Source organism: Leuresthes tenuis, unplaced genomic scaffold, assembly GCF_036924035.1.
Source record: "Leuresthes tenuis unplaced genomic scaffold, fLeuTen1.0.hap1 SCAF_20, whole genome shotgun sequence".
NCBI classification, from domain to species: Eukaryota; Metazoa; Chordata; class Actinopteri; order Atheriniformes; family Atherinopsidae; genus Leuresthes; species Leuresthes tenuis.
Genome location: NW_027325374.1, coordinates 16,265,035 through 16,292,450, shown reverse-complemented (window position 1 = coordinate 16,292,450; position 27,416 = coordinate 16,265,035). Strand labels below are relative to the sequence as shown.

The 27,416-nt window shown below is 39.7% G+C and overlaps 3 protein-coding genes across 3 annotated transcripts in view; 1 reads left to right on the top strand and 2 right to left on the bottom strand.

Annotated features, from left to right (window-relative positions):
• Window positions 1-5,649, bottom strand: part of trrap (transformation/transcription domain-associated protein) — a 69,638-nt gene extending 63,989 nt beyond the window's left edge. The window contains exons 1-12 of the mRNA XM_072373991.1: window positions 5,608-5,649; window positions 4,871-5,036; window positions 3,946-3,995; window positions 3,613-3,723; window positions 3,264-3,368; window positions 2,985-3,068; window positions 2,566-2,622; window positions 2,266-2,391; window positions 1,793-1,870; window positions 1,466-1,554; window positions 856-952; window positions 479-617 (exon numbers count right to left, since the gene is read on the bottom strand). Of these exons, the coding sequence (XP_072230092.1) occupies window positions 479-617; window positions 856-952; window positions 1,466-1,554; window positions 1,793-1,870; window positions 2,266-2,391; window positions 2,566-2,622; window positions 2,985-3,068; window positions 3,264-3,368; window positions 3,613-3,723; window positions 3,946-3,995; window positions 4,871-4,970 (1,036 nt within the window). The 5' untranslated portion in view covers window positions 4,971-5,036; window positions 5,608-5,649. The remainder of the gene's footprint in view (window positions 1-478; window positions 618-855; window positions 953-1,465; window positions 1,555-1,792; window positions 1,871-2,265; window positions 2,392-2,565; window positions 2,623-2,984; window positions 3,069-3,263; window positions 3,369-3,612; window positions 3,724-3,945; window positions 3,996-4,870; window positions 5,037-5,607) is intronic.
• A 3,805-nt stretch (window positions 5,650-9,454) lies between these two features.
• On the top strand, window positions 9,455-16,322 carry nptx2b (neuronal pentraxin IIb). Its single transcript, XM_072373809.1, has 5 exons — window positions 9,455-10,140; window positions 10,663-10,882; window positions 11,366-11,610; window positions 11,701-11,880; window positions 14,510-16,322. Exons 1-5 carry the CDS (start codon window positions 9,700-9,702, stop codon window positions 14,738-14,740), a joined length of 1,317 nt encoding a protein of 438 aa, XP_072229910.1. The 5' UTR covers window positions 9,455-9,699; the 3' UTR covers window positions 14,741-16,322.
• A 4,726-nt stretch (window positions 16,323-21,048) lies between these two features.
• On the bottom strand, window positions 21,049-25,251 carry tmem130 (transmembrane protein 130). The gene is made up of 8 exons (XM_072373406.1): window positions 24,882-25,251; window positions 24,727-24,809; window positions 24,474-24,645; window positions 24,223-24,368; window positions 23,257-23,341; window positions 22,833-23,035; window positions 21,926-22,032; window positions 21,049-21,435 (listed from the first exon to the last, which is right to left on the bottom strand). Exons 1-8 carry the CDS (start codon window positions 24,887-24,889, stop codon window positions 21,295-21,297), a joined length of 945 nt encoding a protein of 314 aa, XP_072229507.1. The 5' UTR covers window positions 24,890-25,251; the 3' UTR covers window positions 21,049-21,294.
• Window positions 25,252-27,416: the final 2,165 nt, after the last annotated feature.

Genomic DNA, 27,416 nt, shown 5'->3' with positions numbered 1-27,416 from the left:
AAAGAATAATTGTAGCTCTTGGCGTTTCTGCTCTCCAGCAAGAGCCCTCCAAACCCATAATTGCGGGTAGCTTTCATCAGCTTTCCGCAACCACACAGTCAGATGGCTTTTAAAAAATAATAAATATGCACCGCTCACTCAAGGCTTCACTGATAAATGGCTGAGCTTTTATTCCATTTCATTCAATCTCACCTCTCAACCAGCAAACAAAAGGGACGTTCTACAGCCCTGGTGCGACAGCTAATGAAGTAGCTCTTTCAGAACTGAAAGGTGAAATCTAAAGCTCGCCAAGAATCCAGGCTGTTATGTGACCTATAACGGCAAAGTGAACTATAAATAGCCTCAATGTTTGATGTTTCAGTGATGAACAACAACAACAACAAAAAAATAATGTAAAGCAGCACAAGACTAAATGTAACTAGCCTTCTCATTATCGTGTCATACTAGTTAATATGCATTTGTGTGCGTGTGTACGTACGGCTGCGTAGGTCAGTAGTGAGGATGTGCTTTGCTGCAATGAGCAGCTCCTTGCGGAGATGAGCAGTTTCAGGGGGGCAGTTGGACAGCAGCTGCAGCATGCCCTTTACCATCTGTTGAGAGTATTTCCCTACCAGGTCCTGACGGGTTTACAAAGAAAAAAAAAACATGATTCTGAATCTTTTTTTAATTACTTTAAGCTAAATCATAAAGCATCTGAGATTACACTGCTACTTGCTCATCGCCACAGACAGAAACTATCTCCAGAAAATTATCCTTTGAAATAAGGTACATTTGATTTACTAAAGAATCTACAACAATCCAAGCAAAACTGTTGCATCAATGCTTATTGCATCAATAAGCATCAATGAGATGTACCTGGTAGATTCGGATAATGTAGGCCAGAAATGACAGAGTCTTGATTTGGGCAGCAATGAAATCAGCGTACAGCTCCTTGTTATAAAGTTTGTGCTGCCTAAAAAGAAAGCAAATGACATTTTTAAAGTTGTATACCGTCAATTAGAAAGGTTGAAAGTGAGGGTCTCCGTGTACGAGTCAATTCTACATGGCTGAACTGTTCGTTTAAGGCTCAGTTATTACAGAAAAGAAAAGCTATAACTGGCAGGAGCAGATCTGATTCTTTTTTTCCCCAAAATCAACTCCACTCCATTTCCTTCCTGATTAAATGCTTAACACAACCCTCTTACTCAGAGGTTTCACCTCCTGCTAAACCAATTTCTACAATTTTAACCCCCCCAAATGAATTTCAACACAGGCTTTCACCGAAAAAGTACCAAGCGGTGTTTTAAACACAGTAAGTGCAAAAGAGGAAAAGAAAGGTCAATTCTCTTTAACACCCCCCCAAATCCATTTTAAACCTTTGAAATGGAAAATGATTTTTTCTTTTCTTTAAAAAAGCACAATGAAACTCATTTCTTTCACATCTGCACGGAACATAAGTGTGACCGGATAAAGAGATGCATTTTACCTGGCCTGTGGAGACACCTGCAGCATGATGGTGTTCATAATGAGGGGTACAAACTCTGACACCACATTGTGAATATTCAGCTTATACAGCTAAGAAACAAGACAAAGCAAACAAACAAAAATTCAGTTAGGAAATGATCATAGCCGAAGGAGAGAATTCGAATTCAGTAACAATAAAAAGGCAAGTACATCTTTACTTCTAAAGAAAAATAAAATAAAAAATATATTTGTAATTCTAAAGGCAAAAACCCCAAACCCCAAGTCTGATCCACAGTTTTGGGTGAAGTGATGGGTATTTTTTAGAGGAGTCCAAAAGTATTTCACTCACTTGATACATCAGCACCACTATGATGGGCAGCTCTGCCAGCACCTTGAGAGATAATGACCCCCGAGGGATGATGGTGTGCTTTGAGGAAATTGAAAAGAAGAAATTGACAACAGAAGAATTAAATGAAACAACTGCTGAACTTAGAAACGATTACAGTAAATAATAAACCGCCGCGACAAGAACAATTTAAACTACAAGTACTCTCATTTCTTGCGCACTTTCGACAACAGTATGTTTCAGCAGATTAAAAGCAGTTTGTTAAACATCTAGTTTTCCCTGCCACATAGATGTTTATAGTTCTAATAGGAAAAGAGCATTGTATGTTTGCATGCATCGTCTATTTAGATACAGTAAATATGCAGATTCATCATCTCCCCTGTTTAACCAAAGCAATGCACCACTGCCCCCCAGTGGTTACAGACAGTACTGCAAAAGAAAAAAGATATGTAGCATCAAACGAATCAGGAGCTTACTGTTCGTGTTTCGCTGTCTTCTCTCTCTGGCGCAGTCTTAACCAACACAGATGTGATCATCCCCACCATTTCTGGTGAGGGAACAGTGTTTTCCGCTATGACCTGTGGATTCTCAAAGTATCTGGCCTGGAGAGAAAAAAAAAAAAAACACAAAACATGGTTGAAGAAAAGGAAAGGAAGAGAGGCAGTGGGAAGAGGATGATGGTTAATTAATGAGTGCTTCTAGCATAAAATAACCACATATTGACAAACAGTTTCACTGTTGGAAAAGCCACACACACACTCTTTGGTTGTACTCACAACAACTTTGGGAAGGTCTTTGTAAATCTGCTTAACAAAGTCCAGAAAGTGGTGAATCTGAGAAGAAAGGATAATGGATCACATGTTGAAAACAGTTTAAATGGTCGACATCTGTAGTTCAACATCTGTAGTTCGACATCTGCCACTCAGGTCATGCACGACTAAAACGTGTTTTATTGACTGTAATGGAGAGACGGTATAAGTAATTAACTATTAAAGTAAAACAGTAATTACATTGAGGAATATTTAGAAAGATTTTTTCTCTTAAGGAAGAACTACACCCTTAAAGGATCCATCTGCATTCATCAGCACAGCAGCAAAGTCAGCTATCAGAGGTTAGTTTGAGGACATCCACGTCCTTAACACTTTCACCAAACTTTCATAACTCAAGAAAATATCTAAATGGCGGCGATGCTCACCTCCTGAGAGATTGGAGGGCGGAACTGCTTGTGAAGTTCAATAATGATGCGAAGGCAAATCAGCACATTTTCTTCACTTTCAATCTGAGAAATACAATGATGGAAAAACATGAACATCATGTGTAGAATGTATACTTAGTCGGTAGTAAATGCCAATCATTAACATTCTAAATCTACTTTGAACCACACCAATGACTCCCAACAGTTTTATCGATAATTTTCCAACAACAAAACCATCGGATGTGAAAATGTTGAGTTGTAGGAGAACGGGACCCATACCTCCAGGAAGCGAAACATCACAGACAAGATGTTCTTGGTGTGTGGACGAAGGTGCTCATTTGCCGGAATACGATGGATGATTTCCAGTACCAACTTTCTCAATTGCTGAACAGATGGAGAACATTTTATTTTAAAATTACCATTGCACATTTGCATACACTTATATCATCTGACAAAACTTAGCATCGTCCACTCATTATACTCATAATAACTATAACACTATTATTCACTGTGTTGTGGTCTTCAGAGACTGTTATCAGATAGTTTAGTATTTCCTCTACTTGTGTTATTTTCCCTGTATATGTATGAATAGTGCAAAAAAAAAAAAAAAGTGTCTTTAGCCACAAACCTGTGTAGGTTTTTCTTGAAGAAACTGCACCTCTCCATCCTGAAGAAACGTAAGGAAACGAGGGATGATGTGTTCCAAGAAGGTGGAGTACTGAGGTGAAGACGTTACATTCTGAAATATACAAGTCCAATATGTTTCATGTGATGAAGAAACTCAAGTGCAACACACAGTATTTTCTCATGTTCAAAGAGTCCCCCTGAAAAATGTTTTAAAACTGGCTAAAGTGCAGTTGATTAAAATCTCTTTTCAATCTATCATAAATAACCTGAGATCACCAGAGACAAGGAAAATCAATCCGCTCCATCATCCACTGAATAGATTCATCAAACTCACCTCAAAGTTCTCGCTGACCTCCTGCATCATCTTCAGCTTAGTTTCATCAGCTGGAAGTTAAAAGACGGAGTGCTGCCATTAATATCAAACCGGCAAAGGATGCAATTAAAACTTTCACAGGGCTGACTCCGTGTGCTTAGCAGAGGCTCTCAGATCTTATCAGTTTTACTTTCAGCGTCCAGCTTAATCAAAAGGTACATCAAGAAACGCACTCAAAAACTCTCACGCAAACATGCACTCTCTCACACACTCGTACCTTTGACTGGACTAAAGCATATCGCTCTCATCACATTGCCCCCGCTAAGCACAGGTGCCTCTCATGGTTCATTTTGCCGACATTAAGGTGAAAACTTTCAATTAAATAAAATGGTGTCCTATGAGAAATGTATTATTATTTAATTGCATTACTATCATAAAAGTTAAGCTTCAAGTCTTTTGCTTTATTCTGACATTCGTTTTTACTGCACTTACAATCCCATAGAACTTTTGAAATTGGCCGAGATGGTTCAGCCAAATCACAACGTTAGCTCAACTTAACAGTTCATGGAAACGCATGCATGGACTGCTGCCTCACAGCTGGATAGATACAACTTTTAATGGCTTAGATGGTAACTTGACTGTTCAAATACAATCCAGTTTCTAAAATAGGTGGGGCTCTGTCGCAAACTGTAAAAATAATCTGCCTATCCGTTACACCCTTTATGTCATTTCACATAGTTAACAGACAACATAACAAATACCGACATCATTTTCTTGTATGTTGCATGATATGGGCTCATTTTGAATGATGCAGCACACGCTGAGAGTGTTGCGTTTGCACCTTTTTCCAGTCAAATATAATTCTAAGCCCTCACCCAAAATCACTGCATTCCGTGTCTGCTTTAGGGTAACTGACACTCACAATACATATTGGGGTTAAACTTACGTGTGTTCGTATCTGTGAGCGCTGCCACAAATTGCAGGTATTTCTTCATGAGTGTGGTCTGGTCGACCACAGTGGGGCTGGGCGCGGGTACAAAGGCCATGGTGGCAGGAGGGACAGACTGGGCAGTAGCCTGCACAGATCTGTGTGGACACTATATTCTCATGTGCTGTAGAAATGAGAGAAGATAAGACACCTGAAACACTGGCAGTGAAAATAATGTATTTAACAGAACATTAACTAAAAAAAAATGCTACTTTTTTTTGTTACACAGGCGACACTTTTTCCACAAACAGGTAACAGATCCAAAAACATGCATCTTAACAGGCGCACAGTGATGACATCATTACAAGCATCACCTAGCACAATTTCTGTGTACTCCAACAGTATTTGAACATTAAAATGAACGTTTTACGGGTAAGATATAAATCATGCAAGTGTTAAGACGTCTTAGCCGCTTATTAATTCGCACGATAAAGCAACAAAAGTTAAACAAATTAATTTTGCAGAACACACTAGGAACGGTTAGCAAATAAGCTAGCCATCTTAAAGACTGAAAGCGCTCGCGAATATACCTACAATAATCTCTGTTTTCAGAGAAAATGAATGTTAGCCAGAGGGAGAAACCACATTAGCTCTGCTAATAACATATTCAAAAATAACTTGAAAACAATAAGCAACGGAAAACACCCAACATTTCCCCCAAAGTTTAAAAGACAAAACGAAGCCCGTGCACTTACCCTACGCCGCCAACAGGAAACCGTCAGACCTCTGTATCAACCGCGCTCGCGCTGCTCTGTTCGCCGAAGCATATTTATGTGATATACCTCCGCGAGTTTTTATTTATCAGATATATCGTATAAAAAGACTAATACAGCAAATCAATGTGTTCCTAACATTTTTTTCTATTCGTAAAAGGGATATAGTTGACTTTGTAGACATAAAAAATATCCTACTGGTCCAAATTTTTCCTCATAGTCCTAGCGGAAGGATATGTAGTAAAAAGGGCGATCATAAGACCATCGAAAACGATGGTCTTTTGCCTCCCTGGATTGCGCTCTAAATCGAAGAAAGTGGATGGTTTTAGTCGCTACTGGTGATAGGACTCTGATCAAAAGACACAATTTCTTCCAAATTAGAATAACAGAGAATTTCTAACACAATGAATATACAGACAATTAGTTTATATAGGCAACTTTGCCTTCCCAACTTTTTCCCACAATTGAAGGAAACTTTATAGCTATAATACAACCTGGAATTGTATCATCATCATGGAGATACTAAATATTAAGCCACTCTGTATAAATGAGAAAGGTAAAAGTTCCAATAAATCACAAAACAGAATTTGGCGCAATGCCGCAATGACGTTTCGAGAAAAAAGTAGTAACCCATGTTAATAAATTATAATTCTGCGAAACGAGCTTGGAGACATTTTCATGTATGTTTTCACCTCGTGCCATTTTTGTGGACTTTTAACCACTAGATGGCAGTTCACTGCATGCACCTGTGGATCTGCAAAATGTTTTGGCACCATCGGCGCTAAATATGAGGTGACTATGGTTCCAGCATTTTACCAGTTATAAAACACATTGGAATGCTTATTGTTCTTTTGTATTGAGTTAACATGGGTCATGCAACTGCTCTGAAAGTCTGAAAAGTATGCATGAAGTATATCAAATAGGGAATATCTATATAATCCGTTCAGAACGTACTCTTACATGGCGCCATGTGTAAATTTAACTGCTGAGGGGAATAAGAAAGGAAGGAAAACGGAGATGTTTAGGACAGATTTTTCTAAATCAATCGAGTCTTCCATTACATGAGGACGTTTTAGACACAATGTTTCTATACCATGAGTTACATTGTTTTTCACGAATAATTCTTGGTTATTGTCCAAAGAGGCTACAGGAAAAAAACAGCTTTGGGGTCAATTTTGCACAGTCAATTTGTAAATCGTTTCCTTTTTTTAGTGGCTCATCTTCAGTGGCAGAGGAAAGCTGATAGGAGAACCCGAAGCTTCTTATTTACAATGGTTTTTATTGTTTTCACTGATTATCATAACAGTATTCCTTTTTTTTTTGGAGGGGAAGGATTGGCATCAAATTTATCAGTCCTATGAGCAAAACATCTGTTATGTGAGATTATTGCAGATCACCTTTCATGGCCCTGCTTCAGTTCGGTTTCCAAGTTTCACTGTGACCATATTGAGCCGTTTTCATACCCGCCTCTCTGAGAGTACATACAGGGCAACAGGACATGATTTTTCTTTTCATAATGCTTGTTTTAATAGCCCTAGAAATAATAGAGCTTGGTTGAAAGATGGACTTTTTTATATATATATATCTTACCTAATCCATCAAGCCCTTCTCCTTCCCACAAGCTTTGCTAATGGGTTTTCATTCACAATTCTCCACTTCACAGCCTTCCATAGACCGAGCCCAGTGGCAAAATAATAATAATGAAAAAAGACTGCAAATGAGATATTCCTTTCAGTGAATGTCACATATGATGTAAGTGATAATTTGACATATAATGTGACTTTCTCATTCTCTTTCCCACCCTCTGTTCCCTAAGTAATAATGATCTGCTAAAAGATGTTTGTCTCTGGCTTATTGCACTGTCCTGTTTGTTTAATTTATTTAATTTTTTTTTTTTCTGATGGGGGCTTTGTCCTGCGAGGACAAAGTGGATGACACACTCGTTCTGTAGCTTTCCGAAACCACTCATCTGTCCATTAGATTTGTGTTTTCTCCATGCCCTGTCGCTCCTGCGGATACTGCTATGACGAGGCCGGATCACCTCTGAATTATTACATCTACAGAAAGAATTGCACTTTCCTTGAGACTGAGTCAGAATCAGCAACAATACCACACATATTCTGGTCATGCATTGAAAGGCCTCATCTGTGTTCACTCTCTTCAACTCACATGCATTCCCAAAATCTGTAAAAAAAAAAAAATTTAAAAGAGAGAGAGAGAGAGAACATGTTCTCTGTGACCTAGGTAAACATTTTTTTATCAAAGACTTGGACAACACTCCTCCATCATGGTGAAAATGGCTGATACTGAAATTCACAGCTTTATAATGGCAGTGTTGCCACCCTTATAATCAGAGTTGAGATTTCCATTTCCATGAGCAGTTGCTGGCACACTGCTTTGGTCTGTTTCCTGTAGTGGCCAGAAAATAGGTGTGATGTCATGGTATGATATTCTGCATTAACTATAGGCAACCACTGTCACAGGCTTCTGCAAAGCTCCAAAACCCTATGCACAGCCAACCAAAGGTTGTGACGGTCAGTCTCAATCAATCCTGCCTCCTTCCATTTTTTAACTCCTTTTTCATTTAAGCAATTCATAAAAACTATGATAAGCTTATGCAGTACAATACATCCGATTAAAGCAATCATTTGCATACTTTTTGGCCTTAAACCACTGGAAAAAAGTTGAATTTAAAACACTTCCTCAACGAAATTGTCAGATTTGTATGAGAGAAAAAAATCGTTTGGACGATCCAAACAGGTATAAGCATCCGTGATTTAGCCTTAAATAGATGAGTCCAAGCAAATAACCATATGTGTGAAAAAGCTTTCTTTTTCCAAACTCCAAACTCCATCCAATAGCTTCATTTGAATAACTTTCTGGACAGAGTAGCTATTTGGTTGGGAACTTCAAGCTTAAGCACAGTAATTAAAGATATGTATCTCAACCAGTGAAAGCAGCATAAGGTCTCTCTTGCAGGAATTTTTCATGCTTCAATTATTGTACATGTTGGATCCAAGCAGGACTACTGCATCTTCTAATCACAGGAGGAAATGGATTTTCAATCCACTCCTTAGAGATTTTTGACAGCAATGAGTGTCAAGACATTGCAGAAATGTTAATGTACTGTGCTGGCTTTACTTAGTCTGAAACTACTTGTCAGGTGTGTTGCCTTTTTTTAAGGAAAAAAAAAGTGTTTCAAAAGAAAGAAAAAAAAACTGACTGCCTTTCTGGTTTAGTGCATGGCGCGCATGTGCCGAGCACAGTGGTATGTCTTCCAGTCTGCACACCAGGCTTTATTGACCTTTTACAGCAACGCAGGCAACTGTTGCTAATTGTTTACCACCACATCCTGTTTTTCCACTGCTTGTTCTATTGAAGATTATCACCTGCATTTGAAAATTGTCATGTTTTTTAACAGTTGCTATTCTGACCTCAAATGACATCTTTATCTGGGTTTACATTTTAGAAATGTGTTCATACAAGCATAAAGCAGTTTCTTGCTCAGACTACTATGGGTGTTAAGGTGTTATCGGACTGCATAATAATACAAAAGTAAGCACAGAGTCATGGCTCATGTATCATACAGCGTGCAATAAGGAAGTAAAGACACGTTAAACCAGAGGAGATGAAAAAAGTTTTATCATAAGTGGAAGTAACTGTGGGGACCTGAGTCTTCATGGTTTTAATCAATTCTACAAATAATCAAATGACGTCTGTGACGTCAGCCAACTACACCCAATCAAGGTGCTTTCACAGACACCTTTTTTTGGTAATCCGCTTTCGTGAGAGGAGCTGTCTGTTCAGCACCACACTGAGCGCTCTCTCCGCGCTAGAAATAGTCCTGTTAGCACAAGCAACATTAACAGGCTTACAGTGACAGACTCACACTTGATTGGATTTTCTTTATTTTGCTTCTTGGTCATGGGGCTACTTTGTTGAAATAGTTAGACCTGCGTCTTTTAGATATACTGAAGGTGTACTTTTACGCTCTAAACTCCAGAGTTTATTGGAGAGAGTTAAGAGGTTAACGGTCGCTTTTTCGTTGCTTTCCTAATCGATAACGCTACAGGTATGTTTTCACTCTTGTATTGCTTGCTGTACTTTTATGCGCTGTGTTGTGGCCAACTCACCAGCGGCCAGGCGGACGATGGAAAGCGGTACATCTGCCGGGCGATACCTATCAGCGGCGATGCCAGTTGCCCTGTAACATTATTACCCGATCTTAACGTCGGGGGTCAAGAAGAGGAGCTCAGAAACACTGTTATGCAGCTACGTGAGACAATTTTGCAGCAGAAAGAAACGATCTCTAAGCAACTGGGCACCATCAACGAGTTAACTACAAAGCTGTCCCTCTGCGCCTCAGCCACCACCGATAGGAAGTACGACAAAGGGGGTTCATGGGGGAAAGACAAGCAGAATACAATGGGAGATGTCCCCAGAGATCCAAATGATTCCATTGACAGTCTTGGGAAAACCATGCAAGGGCTCAAGGACCGTCTGGAGAACCTGGAGGTAAGGTGCCACCAGCTGCGCAAAGCGGAGCCAATGCGCAACGCTATGCGTAAAATTATAGTTTGATTCCCAGAATGGCTTTATAAGATTGAAGCAAACTGTAGAGACACTACTCCGAACTTTCAAAATATTTACAGAATGTGTAGTAGAGATCAAGCAGAGGTGTCTGTGTACAGATCACAGATTAGGCATTTCTTTTGTTTGTGCATTCAAAATATTTGCTAGATTCCTTAAACAAAAACTGCTTTGACAAATGTAAATAGTCAGTTGCTTTTCTCTTTCTAGCCCTATTTTGCTTCTATACTGTACAATACAATTGCCAAAAATCTTTAAGATGATTCAGCTTTTCATGGAACTAAATTTAGAGGTAAATTCATAAGCTTTTATAAGCCTGTCACGGCATACATAAGGGTCACTGTTTCACGGTGATGTAAGGCATCACTTTCAGCCCTCAGAATGCTCAGTGCCCCTGATTAACTTGGTGCACTTCCTGTTCATGATCTCTTGCTCATCCTTCCGTAGCAACAGCAAATGAGGGCCAACATTTCTGGCGCCTCGTTCCCCAGTGAGCTCCGCGACCTGCTGCAGCGTCGGCTGGGGGAGCTGGAGAAACAGCTCCTAAAGAAAGTCAGCAACTTGGAGGAAGAAAAGAGCATGTTGTCCAATGCCACAGCTGCCTACAGGTTGAAGACAGAGAGCACTCTAAATGCACTGGTGGAGAGGATCAGTGAGCTGGAGAAAGGTATTGGAAAGCAAGCATCTCACCCGGCAGATATTCATTACTTTAGCTTTACAGATAAAGTGAAGATGACACATTTTTTAGATGACTGGGTTACTGTAGATGTGTTTAAAGTATGTAGCAATATGAGTGTGATTAGCTGGCAAATAGGAAAAATATAGTACAGCACAGAAGAAAAATCTATTCAAGTACATGTACCTGCTGGCTTCTACAACACTAAAGCAGAGAACATGCTAGAAGATGTCAGAAGACTCTGAAGACTTGCAGTGTTCCTGAGCAAGGGAGAATCAGCAGGGGTGGATGAAAGTGACGCAGTAGTGGACATTACATTAAAAAGACCTGCAGATCTCTCTGTATGTATAAAACATGAATAGAGGAGATGCTCGTGTTTCCTTGAGCTCACAAGTTTAAGAAAGAAGCCTCATGGGTCACTTCTCCTTCTCTGCACGCATTGCCTCTCATTCTTTTCCACCTTTCTTATATCAGGGGGAGGAGACTTCAAGTCCCCAGAGCAGTTTAAGCTGTCCCTTCCGCAGCGGACCAACTACCTGTACGGTCGCTTCACCAAGAGCTTGCCAGAGATGTACGCCTTCACACTCTGCATGTGGATTAAGTCCAGCGCCAGCCCTGGCATTGGAACACCTTTCTCTTATGGTGTGCCAGGCCAGGCAAATGAGATCGTGCTGATTGAGTGGGGCAATAATCCAATTGAGCTACTCATTAATGATAAGGCAAGCTATTTGACTGTTGTGGTTATTTGGTGAATATTAATTGAAAAATAAAGTGTACAATTCCTAAGGTACAGTGTCCTTTGACTTAAGGTTGCCCAGCTGCCCCTAGAGGTACGTGATGGTAAGTGGCACCACATCTGCATCTCCTGGACCACACGGGATGGCCAGTGGGAGGCTTACCAAGATGGGGAGAAGCTGGGTACTGGTGAGAACCTCGCAGCCTGGCACCCCATCAAACCTGGTGGAGTCATCATCCTGGGGCAGGAACAGGTAAGGATATGCAATAAAACACTCGATGAACGTCAGTGTTGTCCTGGTATTAGACTACTCCAGCTTTTTTTGTCATTACCTAAAGAAGAGGTCGCTTTAGAGGGAATTGTACTACTAATGACTTCCGTAGGCTTTATAAACTTACAGCATAATAACATTTTATCAGCAGCTATCCAGTGCACCATGTTCTCATTATCCCAAGTAAAACTCTATACACTGTAAAGTCAAGTTGTATCGCTAATAAGCAGCCCAGCTTAAGAGGCCCTTTTTGCCAACTGGTGATGGAAACAAGAAAATCAACCAGTTTGATAGCAGCAGAAATGAGGCAAAGGTGTGTTGCCATGACAAAACAACAAAACAACTGTCACTGAAGTCTCCACAATGCAGGAGTAAGATGTATCACACAGTTTATGTGTGAAAGAACAGTTCTAACCAAAGTTATACACCATGTTTTGTTTAAGCAGCATATGACTCTAACGACTGCATTGCTGATTTGATGTTTTATGCCTCAGTGGTTGGTCCACCACCTTGGTTCAGACTGAAATATCTCCACAAAGATGGCTTGGAGTGCAATGAATTTTGGCACAGGCAGTCATGCCCTCATAACAATGAACTGAAACTCTGGGGATTTGCTTGTCTTTCATAACCAGGTCAACATTTGTATCAGTACAAGAGTTTGGGTTGCAATCAAAGAATCTACCAAACAAATACCTCTCCTGTCCTGTCTGAATGTAAGTTACAGGTGATAGTATGCCATAAAGCTCAATTAATCCATGGCAAAGAAGGTCAGCATCACACTGACAGAGGCATATTCTTGTAAGCATGTTAGAAGATTAAAGTTAGCGTTTAGCTCAAAGCTCAACAGCAGCGACCATGGTTGTAGAATCCTGTTTGTTTTGGACAATTAGCTAAAATTTTGAGTTCCTTCGATAATTCCCTTAAAAGTCTGGATATCCTGTCCGTATTAACCTATTAAGACCCGAGATGCTCTTGAATTAAGAATTTAAAGCAGTTTTATTTTTAACCTGTGGAATCACCAGGGTTTTCTGACAAACCTGATCAAATTTTTACTACTCATGGAGGCTTTTATGCCTCATTTTCAAAGGCAGATTGAAGCGTGGCCAATACAGAATTTGAGAGTCTGCTTTCTTAGATGTTGCTGTATGCACGATAACATTCCCTCACGTTGCATCAGGCTTGAAAGGGAGAAGCATGCAAACGTCCAGGTCTGAGACGGATATACAAACATGTGCTGTATCCTGTCTTAAAGGGGTTATGTGTGGTCACAGGTCAGGGCGACTGCTGCGTGGTAAAATCTCTTGAGGCGTCTTTAACGATGATCAGGGATAGACTTAAATTTGTTTTGATTGTTCAGTTAAACATCTATTTTTGTGTCAGTTTTGTGTCATAGTGGTCTATCAAATCATTTCTGCCACTGTATATAAAAGATGGGCTAGTACAGGTGCTTTAGTTTATTTTTCACACCTAACAGCAGGCGACAGCTGTATTTAAGAAATAAGTCAGATGGTAAAGAAGTCCATGAGAAAAGCACCCAGCTTATCATTGGATCAAACACTTCAACTCAACATGATGTTTTTTATGATTTCCTCAACTTATTCTCCCAGTGAAAGTAAAATAGGCAAATCCTGCAAGGTATAACAACCCTGTGATTGACAAGTCACGAGCTGGTTTGTGCGTCATTAAGCTTCAGTATGATGGGTTCTCAGTAAGATCCACCGATCGCACATAGTGTCTGTTCTCAAAAGACACACAAAAGGCCTCAAAAGAGTGGTCTACAATCAAGGGGTGATGTCACAGTGACTATCCAGCTTTTTTTTGTTGTTTCTTTTCAAGTTAATACTAAACAAGCAAAATTATACGGAACTGGCTTAAGAATTCTTAGTGATGGTTCAGCCCTTCCTGTTTGTATATTAAGAGATAAACACAAAACATGAAACAGAAATTTTCTTTTCTTTACTTCTCCTTTCTTTTTTTTTTTGTACAGCTGTACAGGAGTGAGCACGTTTTTTTGTGACACGCAGTACGCTTTCGAAAGTAAAGTTTCCTACATGACATTTGTGTGTTTTGCAAGGAATTATCACCTGCTAAGTAGAGCTTTCAGATGATGCCATGATGCTTCCCTGCCCCTGACCATGAAGGTTTTAATGTACAAACTTAAATAGTCAGTTGGTAAAAGTGAAAGTAATCAGAGAGTGAAAACAAAATCGAAGTTTAAAACTAAATAAAGCGTTATATGTACTGAGTTGGACTGTCGGATTTAGGTTGGCAGTGATGTGTGTGATTGCAGCACCACACCTCCTGCCTGCAAACAAGGACTCTTTAACCTGTTAAAAAAAGTAAACACTCCTTTTGTGACAGTTTCACCAAATGGCTGAGACTGCCTATGAGATCGTTGTTGTTTAAATGTATAAACCCGTAAAATGAGAGAAGGTCATATCTCAGGATACAAATCAATAATAGCCAATAACACACTAGAAGAAAATACGGAAGTTTAACAACTTCCTTATTCCCACTGACTGCCTCCTCTGCGTCAGAGAGATAATTACTTTGGATAATGTTGTTGCTGATGATCTTTAAATTTACTTGCTGCTTTTTACTGCCCTCACAGGATGTGGTAGGTGGGCGCTTTGATGCTGGACAGGCTTTCGTGGGCGAACTGAGTCAAGTGAACATTTGGGACCGTATTCTGAAGCCGGTCGAGATCCAGTCGATGGCAAACTGCAGTTCGTACATCCCTGGGAATGTGATCTCCTGGCTAGCGGGCAATGTTGAAGTTTTTGGGAGGGGAGCATTCAAACGGCCCCTGGAGATGTGTCTGGAGCGGCTGCCCAACGCATAAAACCAAAATTTGCACCTCTCATTTTGTTAGTTGGTGTTTTTGTCTTTGGGATTTGTAAACCAGGTGGAGTATTACATGTTGGAACAAACATAATCTCATGACAGATGGTGAAATGCTTTCATCCAGAGCTTAAAACCTTGCAGTTTCACTATAAAGACACTAAAAATGTACTACCACCATGTTTTCCTTACTGTGTTCTGCACACAGACACAGCTTAAAGAGATAGGTTGGATTTTTCAAAGTGGGGTTGTGTGAAGTGTTTCTGAGAAGTTTGTATCTTACCTGCAGGTAAGAAGGCCACAAGTTGTGTCAGACTTATTTGATGTCTTCCTCCTGGGCATCACCTCTGCTCTGACTGACTCTGTTCTGCATCTCTTCTCAGCAGTTCTTCCTCTGGCTCGCACAGATGTTGAGCATGTTGTCATCTTTGCTTTCATAATCACACATTTCACTGTCTCATGGTGGTTGTTTTGTTTGATTAAGAAAATAGTGACTAAGTAAACGACGGTCTGAACAAAAAGTAGCGCGTTGTAAAATAATTCCTCTATTCATTGATATGTCATTCAGCTGCACTTAAAAAACCCAAAAACTATCATTTAAGTTTAGATTTTTCTGCATGCCAACGTCGTACGTCTCCCATACATGATTCTTTTCTACTTCACAACCATGGACTGTGAGAATACTACATTATGGATAGGTGGACAGTGTACGTATGACACGTTTCCCAGTGACCCCGGGCTGGTTTGAACACGCCAAAGTGCAAATTGATGGAGAGGAACTGTAAATTCAGTACACCAGCCATAGTGCCCCCACAAGGATTAGGAGTAAGACACAAACCCATGATTCGCTGTCTGTACAATTAAACTCTGAAGTCGTGAACTGTGGTCCTGCGCAAACGCACAGTTGCTCTTCTCCTCCAACTCAGACATTAGACTGGCTTCATTGTTGAGCCTATGGTCAATGGTTCAGATTCAAGGTCTGACTAATGTAAAATCTTATCCTTGATTGTCAATCAAATATCTGACATGCTCAGTCATTTTAAAGGGACGATAATGGAAAAAAATATAGGTTTTTTTTGGTACTCTGATATTGCGTGAAAGTGACTTAGGATCACATGTGCACTACACCTGATTATTTTTTTTGAAATTCTGCTGATTTAGTGTGACAGCTTGTATACATTCATTCATACTGTACAGTGGTACTAGTTAGTCCATCACAGTGCTTTTTTTTCCTGGCCTTTTTCTTGTGAACCAAAACTGTTGAAATGATAAATCATTTTGAAAATATATTCATAGCTTCGATGTTGTGAAATATTTTTAATGAGTGATTTGTGACTTTGATATCGTGCGTCGTCTCATCAAGTGCTCAGTAAACATAGGAGTAGCCCCACAAAACCCATTGAAACAACTATTTTGAATGGAAATGATTTCTTTGTATAAAATATTCGCTGCCCTTGTCCAGTGGAATTGTGTTTCTATTTTGTTTTTAAGTTCGATGTGTGTTTTTAGCACATTATGGGAGGCATAGTCCACCTTGTTCTGAGGCCTTCTTATAAACGCTTAAGTGCCGTTAAACGCGTTTGTTTTTTTAAAGTGCTGAAAGCAATTTGCTGTGTTGATGTAAGAAAAAGAAAAAAAAATAAAGAAAACAACTGTTGTTAAATTGATTTAGAACTGTGTTTATTTCTCAGCTTTATTTTTCTTTGCGCATCAGAGGCCAGTGGTGTAACTCGGGGTCATCTCAAATCATTTGGTCTATATCGGGTAGACTTTGTTTAAGGATGGCTGTTCCACACCAGTTCAGAATCTCCTTTCCTCTAGAATCTGTTAAGCTGGTGAAACAGGCGTGACATGAGTAGTTAATAACGCCGGTTGAGCGTGATCGTAGGCTCCACTGGCCGGAGTCAAGCAACAGGTGTGGCATTAGCGAAGCTTAAAAGATGAGAGAGGCTAAAAGGTCAGAGGTGACGTCAAACTCTCGTCAAATTCTCACTGCTTTAGAAGCAAATAGGGCCGAAAATACCTGCTCTTTGTAAGGTTAGAGAGCATTTTTTTTTATTATTTTGATACTGTAGCAATATGAACAACAAGGAAACCTATACTAAAAAAAGAACTAGAAATGGTATAACAGCTATTATCACAGACCATTTTCTCTGACCATCACAGAATCTGTGGGGATCTTTGAAGGCAGGAATATATACTTTTTGCTGTAGCGTCTTTCTCACTGTGGCCTTTATTGATGATTAATGACCCAGGCTACCTTTTCCATCAACTGTATGCATGTTTTAGACTTTCGTTGACTCTGCTCTGAGCCAGATTGACACTATCAGCGTTGGTTTTGTTAAATACACAAGGCCAATCCTGTCGCAATCCATGGCTTAAGGAAAAGGAGGAGTGGAACCCAAACGCAGGACAAACAGCTGAGTGAAGAAACACATGCTTTATTTCTCAATGAATAAACAGAATTCTAAACTAAAGATTAACAAGAAACAAAACTGCGGTGTGAACAAATGACTGGCTGAGAATGTGGCGCTGTGAAAAGGATCTGGCGCTGAACAAAGGAAAACCTGGAGACTTCATAATGAGGGAGATTATTACAAACAAGAAGTCGGTGCAGTAATCAGTAACTGAAAACCTGGTGTGACACAAGGAAGAAAATGCAACAGGATACACACAGAATGTGGGCAAACTCTAAAACATGAAACGGGAAGCCAGGTAATTCAGGTGCAAGACATAAACTGATGACGAGAAGGTGAGCTATAAGAACACATCTGAAACCAAGAAAGCAAAACACAGTCAAAACCATAAAAGAAACTCATAGATAAGTCCACATCTGTTATGCATTCCAGAATGTATGCTTTAATCCAATAAACCGTAGAAATGTGGGAAAAGGCAACGTTGGTTGGTTAGTAGTCGCTTCAGTTCTACTAACTTCAGAGCTTAATTCAGAGCAGGGGAAAAAAATCATAGAGGATCAGCACACATTAGTTGACAGATGCCGCATGTAACTGAGAAAAGCAGCAGACTTTAACCACAACAGTCTTATCTTAGCTCCTGATGAAAGTCAGGATATTTTTAGCATCTGAAGCTCCCCTTGGCTTCTTTGACAACTAGGATTCATCAGCTGTGACATCTCTAACAAAGGTGTCGCAGCATAACAAGCTATCATTGAATGCAATCCAGGCATTGAACAACAAAGAAATAGACTGACAAACATCAGTGCAGTCGAGAAATATTCAAGAATTTTGTTTTAGAATTCTATGATTTGACCCTTTTCTTCCACAAAAATTATATGTAATAATATATATGACTAATAATAATGAGAAATGTTCAATAATAATAGTTTATCATTATATGATATAGTATCATCATGATCATATTAATAGTATATACATATGATAATGTTTTTTGTTTCAGTTTCAAGTCATTTTGATGTTTTTTTATCACACTATTAGAATGCTTCAGTAGACGGCAATTCAGATCCCACCGATCCCTGATTTCAGATATTCTAATAAACCCACCAGAAGACAGATTCTATTAACCAGCAATCCATATTCATAGCATAAATATTTGCACAAGCTTCGTACAGGTACATGTGACTGCAGGCTTATACATGACATTGGTCTGAACATGTTGTGCTTATTTAGCATGTTGTCCTTGCGTGTGCCTGACTGTAATTCACAGACAAAATTTTATAGATTACAGTACAATATTTGCAAGCTGCGGTGTGTTAACACAAACTGGCTTCTTTGTTTCAACACATCATTAATCTTTGTTAAAGTAATGATATATTAAGTAAATGATCTACTTTGCATTTGGGTTGGACAAGCATTACAGCCCCATAAGATTTCTTTATAGTCTGACATCTGTCTAAGGCTTACCTTTCAATCCCAGAAAAAGCACCAGTGACAGAGAGACACCGATTATGTGGGCGGTTTGCAAAGCAGCTTGCGGGGGAAGCGGTCAAGGTAGTCAGGCCAGGGAAGTTTTTAAAAGAGCATGAGATCTGCTGATGAGTATACTGCCTGCCTGAACTAGTGCTATGGTGAACTATGCTGTGGCCTGTCAGGTGCTGCCATAGCATAATGAACATAAGGACTCTTCTACTTGCTAAGCCTTGTCATGTTGGCAATTGTCATTGTAAGCAGTGGATTCCAACCTGTTGGGTAACACCTGGAAAGTTTTTAAGACTCTCACTGTGCAGCACTGTTGCAAAACTGGTTTAGAGATCCATAAGCAGGAGATCAAACGGAAGATGTATTAGCCAAAGAGTTTAGTCAGGGTTCAGAACATATATCAGAGTAAACAACTGAACAGAACCAAACAAAGGGATGAGTGTTTTTGGTGGACAGGATAGATGCAGTGACAACCTGGAGGATCCTGATGGAACAGGGATGTTGAATTAAGGAAAATTGGCTCTTAGAAACTTGACAAACAGAAAGCAATGTGTTTATAATTTGTGGAGCATACAGCTGGTAATGTAACAGATCATTGTGACGGTAGGAAGCGGCTGACAGCCTGACACCTACACACCCGATCACATGTCTGTATTTAGGCACAAAACAAATACACAGGAGAGAAAGCCTGACAACAGAGGAGGGGAGGCAGTGGAAGAGAGCATAGCGAGCAAGTTTGAAACCCGTTGATGATCTTGTCACCCTGAATAGACGCATTTCAAAGTGGTACTTAGTTCCTAGAATTTATATTCCATTTCAATTGGGAAGGCCGCCCCCCCCCCCAAGACATTTGGAAAGTCAGAGTTACTTCATAAATCTTAACCTCAAAAACCAAAATCACTGCTTCAATCAATAACAATGAAAGCTGAGGTAACTCCTTTAAAAGATCTGTCTGATTTTAGTTCATACAGACATTCTATAAATCTGTTTCTTTCCTTTCCTTACAGTAAGGACTGTTCTGTTGGCCGAACAGTCTCCTTCTCTCTTACACAAGCCTGTTTCCACATCTGATTAATTACAGCAAAACTCATCTAACAACTCTTTAGGTGTGTCACGAACCATGAAGCACTGGACGCAGATGCAGGGTAGAAACAATAACCAGATTTTATTTATATAATGATAGTCGCTTGCAGAGCAAAGCAATAGATTATGAATTCCTAACTCACTCTTCTCGATACCTATGGGGAGAAGAGTGAGACTATAAAACTTATCAAAAGAAAACTCTCTCCACGCTAGGAGGAAAAAACAAAAGGTTATATAAATCTTACAACTAAATCTATCCCTCTCCGAACCGTCGGAGGCTCTATAAAAATTTAACAAAACCAATAAACAAAAGAGGCTCCTTCTAATGGAGTTGCTATGAAAGTTATCACTAGAAATCAAAGACACTCCTCTACCGGAGGTACTACTGAAAATACGACAATACAAAGAAAATTCACTTCGCTAAATCTATGAAAAAACTTTCAACAAAAAAATCGCTCTCAAGGAGGAAATGATTAACAAACAAGATCTGTGGATTACGTAGTCGTGGAATCACTGTGGAGGCTAGCGGACGAAAGCTCGAGAGACAATTCAACACACTGGCAACGAGACAAGGGAAGACGCAGACTAAATACACATGAGGGACCAAGGGTAACAGGGGGAAACACTTTGGAATCAGGGAAGACAATGAGACACATGACACGGGAGGAAGAGCAAGTTATCTGAAACGAGAGGAGTTGTTAATTTCAAAATAAAACAGGAAGTGACAAGACAATATACAAAACCCTAAGAGTCTCTGTGAGACCTGACAGGGTGTAGGGAAAGTTGTAGTGGTTGTACAGCACATTTCTTCTACAAATCATTTGTGGAAGTTCAGGCTCAGACTTGGCACTGTTTTAGTAAAATAGATATACTCATATGAATTTAGGCAAATATGTTTTATATCAGCTCAGTCTCCCCAGAAAACATAGTACATAGTATGTATGTATGTACATTCCTGTAAACCTAATTATGTATTCTATGTCTAAATCTAGTTCTAAAACTTCTCTTGCACAGTAGTTTCCACAATAGTGCCTTCCACCAACCCCCCACCCTTTCTCAAAATTAAATTTATTTGGCAATGTAGGACACAAGTTTTCTCTGTAGGGAATAAAGTAAGAAAAACTGCACTGTAGCTGAGGGAGGATACTTCACATTCCATGGTGAGATTGGAGAAAAGCATAAACAGATGAATGGTTCAGTCCATTCACAGCATGCATAAATTAACTCTCATTCTTTAAACATGATCTTCACTTGAGCTATGAATTTATCATGAGCCTATTTGAATGTCAACCTGAGCGGTGCGACTCATAAATGGATCATTGTTGTCATTATTTCGTAGGAAATACAGAGTGTAGTCTCTTTGTTGGCTGAGCGGCGGTGACAGAAACATCAATGATACACGCAGGCACGGGTCAGCAGCAGTTTAGGTTCGAGTTTACGCGTCTAGAAAAACATAAGAAAGACGTGCAAGGTGACCATTTTTATTACTTGTGCATTTTCTTCAGACAAATACACACATATGCTTAGTCACAGTTTGATGGCACACAGACAGACAGCAGACAGAAGAGCATGATGATTAGGAGCTGTACTGGGTCCCGTGCTGCAAGATGAGTGGCTCTCTCTCTTCTCTCTCTGCAGCGGAGAACTTAAAAAGGATTTTGCTTTGACCCTCAGACTCTTGGTCTTTGAGAAATATGGCATTACTGGACGTGGCAATCTGCAATATGACAATTACCAGTCAGTGCAACATGTGCATGATTTAGAGTAGCTTTCAGATGAAATGCAGTTTTATAGACAGTGAAAATCAGTCAGTCCAATATCTAGGGCACATTCAGATTCTGGGTATTTCTGTTTGATTTCTGTTCTTAGCACAGGCCGCTTCCTCGTGGACACGCACAACATTCACTGTCAGCAAAACAAGCACTGACAACAAAGGAATGCTACTGATGAAATCTGAATTAGTGGGATATATAGAGAATTGATTAAGAACATACATCTACCATCACCTACCTTTGTTGTCATGGTACGTTTTAATCACTAAAATGGTGAGCCCAGCTCAGACTATGCTGTACCATGCGATTCTGTACCAGGCAATAACTTTCTATATCATCAATGCTTACTTTATGTGCAGTGTGGAGTTTATGTGGAGTTACACATATGGTTTACTGTAAGACAATAAACAATACGCACAGCTCTACATACAGTACCTGTGATCTGCTGTGGTGACGAGGACGACAGGCGATGACTATAATGAAGGAGAAAGTCGCCACGAGGATGGCAGCGCATGACAGGATGAAGAACAAGTGGGTATTATCTGCAGGTAACACACACAAAACATGTTACAGAGCGAGGACAGTCTACGGTGATTGGCATCACCTAAACAAACCTGTCTGACTCAGCTGCTGATCGAGGGACACCGGGCTCTCAGGAGCACAACTCAAACTCTTCATCTACCTTTCAGCAAGTAAGGAATGAGCATTAAAAGCTGTTTATTTTCAGCCTCAGTAAGACCTCGATATCAAATGGATCACAGCGATTGCAAATCAATTGAGCACAGTAGACATGTGAGGGCCAGTAAGATCACTTCTCGCTGAATTGCTTGGCTTCTCAGCTTTTCGATGTTCCCTCTGTGTCTGTGGAACTAACTAATGTGGCCAGATGGCACATGGTCAATTTTATGTGGAAAACCGCATGACACAGCACAACTTCTGTTGGTTTCAAAAACCATTTTGATTGAAGACAAACAAAACTCTAAAAAGCTTGATCCATACCTTCCTTTCCTATGGAAGGTCACAGATTCATGTTCATCTTGATGAACTGTTAAGCATTTAAATTTCATCAAAACATAAAGCAGAAGCTTTACATTGTGGAATGATCAAGTGACTGTAGAGAGCCAAGAGAACCTTTCAGACAGTGGATTCAAAAAATGAATTTACAATGTTCTTCAACAAACTCAAACAATCATTCAAATAAATGAAATAAAAACACATTTATTTGACTGTTTTTTAAAGAGAAAGAAGATTAAATCTCTTGCCATCATCTTTAGTATTGCTTATGTGAATAAGCGTGTTAGCCTGCAGGTGTTTGGGTGCGTTTGGGGAGGCGGTAACTCACAGCTAGTCCTGACGTGGAGGCTGAAGGAGGTCTGGAGCTTGCTTATATCATTGCGAATGGTGATGTCCAAACAGTGGACGCCAGCAGAGGTGAAGGTGTGGTTCAGCCGCAGTGTGTTTTCATAAAGCATGGTCAGCGTGCAGCCCCCCGTCATGTCAGGCACACAGTTTGTGAGGAAACGCCAGCACACCCACATTGGAGGACTAAAGACAAAATGGCAAGCAGCGCATTGATTTTTGATGTTCTTTTCTCAGCTGCAGTGGGTCAAGCAGGCTGAAACTGATCTCAAATTAAGAAAAATGGGGTGGAATTTGTTTTCACCCATACCGCAGCTCACTTATACTAATCAAATATATCATATTTCAGTTACAATATGTAACTTTTTCTTCTCTTTAGTGAACTTCTAAAATCACACACAGCTTACCTTCCATCAACATGAAAAGCCAAACTGGTGTTCTGGGACACCTTGTAGTCAGATGGTCCCTTTAGTTCAATGCTTTTGATGGCATCTGCAAATAAAATTCACTTATTAATCATCTCTGACCTGTATTCATTTTAACACAAATTTGGGCAACCAAAGACTTAAATACTAACATCAATGAGTCCGTCATAAGGCTACTGAGCAACAATGGCGTGGATAACATTCATGGAACAGTGAATTCAAAGTTATGCTAATCAATTCTCGAGGAAGATGACAGAATGTCTGCGAACTGAATCACAAGAGAAAATAGGTCATAGAGCAAGACAACAACCCTAACCAAAGAAGTTATTCAACCAAAGAAAAGCCAAAGAAGAATAGAGTTCATGTATTGGAAAAGCCAAGTCACAGAGATATTTTAGAGGAGGACCTGAAGTGAGTGGTTGATGTAGAAAACAACCAGTGCTAACCTGAGTTAAAGCTGCGATTAAACACACGAGTGGGCAAAAATTCCCCAAAACTGTTCTTCTTCTTTCCTGCTGCAAAGTTTCATTCACTTTTGCCTCTCAAAGATACATAGTATTGGCTCATTTCCACTGATAGATAAATCCATCAGTATCATATTTTCATCTCCACTGTTTTATTGTGTTTACTTTACAGACTTTTTATGATAAAACCTCATATTTACAGTCATATTTAGGCAGATGTTCATAAGCATTCAAACGCCACATAATGTTGGTCCCAGGCTTACAAATTCATTCAACACTGAACACAAAACAACAGTTACCTCCAGATTATTTCTCACATTTTTGAGGGAGCTTTCTCAGCATCATAAAACTATTTTAAACCAGACACATTATCGAAAGTTAAACACCGGATCACTTTCAATTCTTTCAAGGAAACAAAGCTTTAAGATAAGCAAAAGACTAAACAAAATGCAGGTAGTGTATGTGTTGATCTGTAACTACAAACCAAGCACTTGAACCTCCGTAGAGTAGACCCCAGTGATTGGAGGTGTGTATTTGGCCACATTCACTCCCACTTTCAGTTGCAGTGTGTAGTTTCCTGACTCTGAGTAATGATAGCGGATGACCGGCTCAGTCCCCTGGATCACTTCTCTGCATCAAAGATATAAAAAAAGACACGAACAAAAAACAATGTCAGACGGGGAAACGCATCCTATACCTTTTCTGGATTTTTAAAAACATTGTAAATGCTTATACCCATTCCCGAGGTCCCAGGTGTAAGTGAACTTTGCTGTGCTGAAGTTCTTTTGGGGATCAAAGAGTTCAAACATTGTCTCGGTGGGAACATCTGATGCCAGTTCTCCTGTGTCTCTCACATAGGTGGCATTTCCCTCCATTTGATAGAAAACTAGCTTCCCGGCAATATTTTCTGGTGTGGAGATACAAAATACTTAGTTATAAAGCCAAGATATCTGTAAGGAACGTATTACCTGGATGCTGGATGACATACCCAAATCTGTCAAAGGGCCTGTGGCCCATGCCACAGCCGAGAAAACCAGAAGAAGAAACACCAGTGTCCATGCCAGTTTTTTTCTGTAAACACATATTTTTATGAATACATTTCTAAATGCCAGATGTCATGAATATGCCAGATGTTTGATTTACCTGTCCATGTTTGCTAGTCCTCTCCCTCGAGGACTTCAAGTAGAAACTAATTCGGAGTAGACGGATATGAGGGAGGAAGGAGGTAATGTGCTTCCCTCTGGCCTGTGAGATTCAGAGCATGCAAATGTGAGCCGTAAAGGCTTGAAATTGCCACCATGCGTTTCAATCATGTGGCTGAGGAACAACAAATCGCTTTTGAGCAGGAGGCTCTGTCCTGGGTCACATTCCTGTCCATGCTGGGAGATACACTGTCAGAGGTTGACGGATTTATCTCATCTATTTCTTTTAAAGAGAAATTAGACCTAAATGCTAATTTGATGAGGTCAGTCGGGGAGTATACATATCACTAATGACCCAAAGGATTACTCAACTAGTAGGTTATCCGAATTGACATTTTATTGTTAAATTTTTAATCATTTTATTTATGAAAAACCTGTTAACTTGTGTTGAGCTGACCAAACAAAATCCAGTGAAAACATACAAGTAAAGACACTTTAAAGTCTTGAAGAAATGAAAAGTTTGGTGCTTTTTGAAACTATGTCATTTTAAGGGTTTTCATATATATCTTGCACAATGCCTCGACTACTGTCTACACTGAGGTCTGTGCAAAAATAACAAAAAAAATCCATGTATAGATTTTTTATATAACTATCTCAGAGCCTGCCATTTCCTGTAAAAGAGTGGCAAAATGTTGATGACACATCCTCTGCTTGGGTTGTTTGTTAGTTTTGACTAGGACAAAATGCTGTATTTTTGTTCTACATCCCCCACTTCGTAATGAATTCAGACAAAGACATCAGCAAACCTCACGAGGAACGGTGCGCAGTGACCACTCAGACCTGTGAACCTAATTAGATTTGACTCTTTTGCTTTGATCCTGCTGGTACTCAAGCGCTAAAGAGTGTGTTCCTAAGGGTGTAAATTATACACTTAAAATGCACACAATGCCAAAAATGGGAAGGACATGTTAAAAACAAAGTATATCATCCGTGAGGGTGCCAAAATGTATTTGCAAATGTGTATTGCTAAGCCACACTATGACTCTTTTGCTAGAATTAAACTTGGTGTCTTGTGGTTGCTCAGTATGTCCTTGAGTGAGCAACTATTAACTACTCAAATGTAAATTTGAAAAAAATATATTCTGTTCATCTTAATTCATGGGGGCTATGCATGTATATGCAATAGAAATCAGTAGGGATCAATTCTTATATTTCTTATTTTTCCGAGTGCCCCAACCTAGTTAATCCAGCCATGGCTGCATAAATATCTCTGCATGGTGCAGGTTATGCTGACATGTGAAATGTACACAACAGGATCATGAATTATTCTACTTTTACAGTGAGAGAGTGAACCTGGCCCGAGGCAGCATAGTGGTATAGATTTTAGTCCTGTTGCCTCACTGTTCCTGCCTCAACTTGGGCCAGTTGCTCTGTGTTGAGTTTGAATGCTCTCCCCACGGCACTGTAGGTTTTGCCGTTGTAATCCGACTCCCTTCCATATCAATGATAAATAGAAAGTTAATTAAATGCTATTTCTAAACAGAAATATCAGGTTCATTTGTGAGTTCAAATCTAAAATAGATATGCGTGTGAGTATGCATGCTTGTTAGTCTCATTTTGTCTGTGTGATGGACTGGCGTCCTGCTCAGGCTGCACCACAGGCCACAGCTCCTCATGAAGCAGGGGTAGAAAATGCCGGGATGGAACTTTAGCTCACTCTTCATATATCATACCAGCTGCTAGGCTAGACTGCCCCCATCAGGCCATGGACAAAAATATTTTACAGCTTGGACAGTTACAAAAATTATCTGTCTTAATTGAAAAATGTGACATTTTACTTTAGCTTTATCTTTTACTTTAGTCTTTTAGGCAGTGTTAAAGCAGCAAAGTGTGCTCACTTAAAGCTTTTCTTCACCATGCACGCAGACCAGGAATACATTTCTTTTTCATTTCATTTATGATGAAAAAATACATCTACTATGTCCAGGATTTACAACTGGCCATATCAAAATGCTTTAAAAAAGATGCTGTAAGGCATATACTGGAACAATACCCTGGAATACCCTGGTGGGTATTCATCAGCAAGTTTTTGTTGCGTCTCTTTATAATCAAAGCCCAGATACATCGAGGCCACATTATAACAAAAGAATGCAAACTCCATTATCAATGAATCATCATTATTAAACAGAAAAAGGATTATTGAAGTCAGCATCAACAACATCAGCACCATTTTTCTGTACACTGTGTGACGCTTAGAACCGGTCAAATTAAATGAACATTACAACAACATGCTGGGTGAGGTTTACAGATGCATTTTACATTGAAAAGCCTTATCAGTGGCAGTGTCATTACTGCATAATCTAATCTATAGTCTCCTTTAGATGTAATCCCTTGCAATGCCCTCTACGATAGTGTTTGACGGACTTTTTTATACAATGCATAGCATATGTGGGGTCTTATAGGCTGTTATAAGTTAAGTAATTCTAAAATAAATTTTCTAACATTTACTTGCAAACAATCCTTGCCTATCTCATGC